General features: G+C 57.8%; 1 protein-coding gene across 1 annotated transcript in view; it reads right to left on the bottom strand.

The window, feature by feature from the left end:
* Nucleotides 1-18: 18 nt before the first annotated feature.
* Nucleotides 19-3,748, bottom strand: part of LOC104996999 — a 4,149-nt gene continuing 419 nt past the window's right edge. Inside the window, exons 2-4 of the mRNA XM_010851417.1 lie at nucleotides 3,700-3,745; nucleotides 2,867-2,917; nucleotides 19-818 (exon numbers count right to left, since the gene is read on the bottom strand). Coding sequence (XP_010849719.1) covers nucleotides 324-818; nucleotides 2,867-2,917; nucleotides 3,700-3,745 — 592 coding nt within the window. The 3' untranslated portion in view covers nucleotides 19-323. The remainder of the gene's footprint in view (nucleotides 819-2,866; nucleotides 2,918-3,699; nucleotides 3,746-3,748) is intronic.

Raw genomic sequence — 3,748 nt, 5'->3', positions numbered from 1 at the left:
CTGAGTCCAGGTTTAAAAATACATACATATTTACTTAAGGGAATTCTCTGCGACTCAGGCCGGGGAGGTGGGGCCTTTCCTGAGCTGGAAACCATCTTAGCGCAGTGGTGGGGCCCAGAGGCGTTATTTACAACATAAACGAGTAACCGCGCATCATCCGCAGACCATCAGCTCCTGAAACTTCATGATACATTTCCATTGTTTGAACAAGAAGACACAAAAGGAGCCACATGCTTCATGGAAGCTCTTTTTGCTATGCTCATCAACGCTGTCCTCGCCTCCGAGGCCCTGGCCCATGTCACCTATCGCCCCGCTCACCTGATCTAGGCCACACACTGCTTCTTTCGCTTACTCTTCTCCGGCTCTGCAAGTAAAAGTTCCAGTTTCCTCTTGGAGAGGGCAAGCTTGGGCCCCCTGTCCCTCTCAGTCCCGAGTCTGGGGGCCGGCCGTGACCCTCTGGCCCTGCCCTGGGGTCTGACAGCCTCGGGGGATCCCCGGTCTTCCTCCATCATCCCCGAGTCCTCCGGGGGTCCCGGCAGCCGGGCCATCCTCCCCCGCGCCTCCAGGCCACCGGCCTCCGCAGGTTGCATGTCCACGTCGCTGGCCTCCGGGGCTGCAGGGGCCCAGCCTGTGGCCGTCAGGACCAGGACTGGAAGGTTCGCCAAGAGGGGGTCTTCTAAGCTCACGTCCCCTGGACCCCTGGACTTGAGCGTGTGCAGAGGCCCATCACAGTTTGCAGCACCCAAGGAGCAGCTGTTGAAATGACAGGAGGTGTGACCACGGGCGTCTTCCCAGTCAGCGTCGTAAGGATCTAAAAGCTGATGACAGAAGGGTTTCTGAGCCGGCGAGCAGGGGAATCAAGGAGAACACACGCCTTACACGCATAAGTAATTTCTTCCGTCATGGACCTTGGCAAATTGTGCACGATCTGCCCTGCAAATAAATCTTCAAAAATGCCTTTGATAAGGGCTTCTCTGGGGGCTCAATTGGTCAAGAATCCAATTGCCAAGGCAAGAGACATGGGTTTGATCCCTGGTCCGGGAAGATCCACACGTTGAGGAGCAGCAAAACTAGTGAGAAGGCCCTGAGCCCTGCGGCCCAGGCTCTGCGACAGGAGAAGCCACCGCAGCGAGAAGCCCACGCACCGCTCTCCACACTTGGAGAGGGCATGTGTGCGGCAGCGAAGACCCAGCGCAGGCCAAAACACGTTTTAAATTATTTTTTAAATGCGTTTGATAAGGACTTCCCAGGTGATCCAGTGGCTAAGACTCCATGTTCCCAATGCAGGGGGCCCAGGTTCAATCCCTGGTCGGGGAACTAGATCCCGTGTGCCACATAAGCATTCACACACCACCATAAAGATCCCGCATGCTGCAGCTAAGACCCAGGGCAGCCACATAACTAAATATTTTTTAATGCATTTGATAAATATCCCAGGAGCCTCCTAAAAGCCCGAGGGTGCCCCACTGTGCGGGTGTCTCAGCCCAAGCCCCATCGTTTAAAGCCCCCCTTCCAGCGCTGGCAGCCCCTGCCCACCACCTCAGTCTGAGCTCATGTTTCTGCTCTGACCCCGGTGAGGGCCTCGCTCGGGCCGTCCCGGGCCCCTGACCGGCCTGATTATGCAGGCCGTGGAGCCTCAACAGCCTCCACCGCACAGGCCGCCCAAGGCGCCGAAGGAGGTGGAAGTGAGTCTCTAGAACAGTCACTGTTTCCAAGGTGCCCTGGGGGGTTCCTGAAGGCCGACCACAGGCCCATCAGGGCCAGGCGACACCCCAGAGCAGCCAAACGCCTCCCCCGACCTCTACCGCCACAGCCAACGGTGGCTGCAGAGCTTTCTGGACCCTCCTCACACCACCTAGGGACTGAAAGTTCTGTTTCTTACTCTCTTTCACTCCTGCCCCGGGGCTCTGGCTGGAAAGGGCTCTAGAGAAAGCCCAGGTGCCCAAGATCAGGGACGACCCCGTGCTGCACGGAGACCCTTCCAGACAGGCTCCAGCTGTGAGGACCCACAACCCACACGACTCGACCTGTGAGCACCTCCCTCCCCGCTGACCCGCGGCCTCTGCACAGAGGGACCCCAGGCCGAGTCAGCAGGGGGACCCCCCAGGGGCCCTTTCCCTTGGGTGGTGACAACCCCCGAGAAAGCTCACTTGGTCTTTGGACAGCTGACATTCATTTACTCCAGAAGGAGAAATGAACGTAAACACCGTAATCTACTGGCAACCGTAACTATTGCGGGGCCAGAACCTGGTCAGCATCGCTGGAATTCACAAAGCAGACACTCGCTCTTGTGAGCCCACCCCCAGCAGAGCAGTGAGTGTCCCCGGGTGTGGGGGCGGGGGTGCCGTGAGGGCCTCACGTTGCTATAAGCCCACAGAATCTGTCCTGGCAAACCAAGAAACGCCCGGCCAGGCCCCCCAGTCACTGGTTTTGGGTAGACGGACTTAGCAGCACGCCCTGCTCTCCAGGGGCACCTGGCGTTGTAAACCACCAGGAGGCCAGGGTTACCTACACCTGCGTGATCCCTGAGAGTGAATTTAATTTGCCTGAGATTCATTCTGAGATTGACTAATTGCAAACCCATGGTCTCCTCAATCTATCTTCCAGGCAAACTACATGAAGCCTTTTGTTCTTACTTAAAAACTTGAAAGAGGAGCAAACAATCAAGGTAAATGTCACAGTGAAGCTTTCTCTAAACTGTAGCCACACCGCTGGGCAGGGCAGAGGTCACGGAGCAGGCCTGCGACGGCCTCCCGAGGAAGGTCTGCAATGCTGCCCTCGGCCTGGCCTCTGGGAACTTGGGCTTGGGGGCCCAACCGTCCCCAGAGACAGGAGCGGCTGCTGACTGCCTCGTTCAGGGACGTACCTCTCTCCAGATGCCTTCAACAAAGTCCAGATGATTCTTCTTGTGACTGGCCTGGAAAAACAAGGGGTTTGGGTCATCCTCTCTAAGAGGGAGGGCGGACAGCAGGTTCGTATTCAAGGGCAAGGATCCAGGGGCTCACTGCCCTGGCCAATGGTCCTGTCCTGCCCACATTCATGGACGGTAGCCCGCGGTGGGTGGTGACAAGGAGAGCCCGCTCCCAGGAAGCTGAGCACAGGCAGGGACCCTCCTTCAAGAGTGTGTTTGTAGGACTTTAGATGAAAACCTGGGCCACTCAAGAGGGGAAAGCAGAGCCAGGAATGTGGCCAGGACAGAGACTCGGCAGCCCACCATCGCTCGGGAAGCCCCGGGAAGGGCCTCCCGGCTACACAGCATGGGGCACCTGTGCTGCACCCAAAGCCAGAAGATGGTGGAAGGTTCTAGGTTATACACCCCAAACCCTCCCTTTGCAGACGCAGAAGCCGAGGCTCACACAGGGGCCAGGCCTTGCTCAGGGTCCCTGGGAAGAACCCAGGGCTGGCATCCCATATTCCAGAACCTTCCCCTCTAACACCAGGCTACCGGGAAAAGCAACTCTTGTTCTTCATCAAAAGACAGACTCTCAAAGGACAGGAATTTGAACATTGCTAGTTGGCAGGGAAAGAAAAAACCTGAGAAGGTGATGCCAAGAGCCGCAGAGGAGACTAATTCCAAGAAGGGGGTGGGGTCCTGGCAAGGGCTCCTGCTCTCTCCGGGGTGGGTCCGAGTCTGCCCTGGCCTCCAGTCCCCTCCGCCCTCCCCACCTTGTCCCTGCCTCGCCAAGAGGGGAGGGGTACCTTGAGGCGATGGAGCCTGTTTCTCTGCCTCTTCTGGAAGCCGGCCCTG

Source organism: Bison bison, unplaced genomic scaffold (assembly GCF_000754665.1).
Source record: "Bison bison bison isolate TAMUID 2011002044 unplaced genomic scaffold, Bison_UMD1.0 scf7180017864302, whole genome shotgun sequence".
NCBI lineage: Eukaryota > Metazoa > Chordata > Mammalia > Artiodactyla > Bovidae > Bison > Bison bison.
The sequence above is the reverse complement of the archived record's forward strand: the minus strand, read 5'-3'. Positions and strand labels throughout refer to the sequence as shown.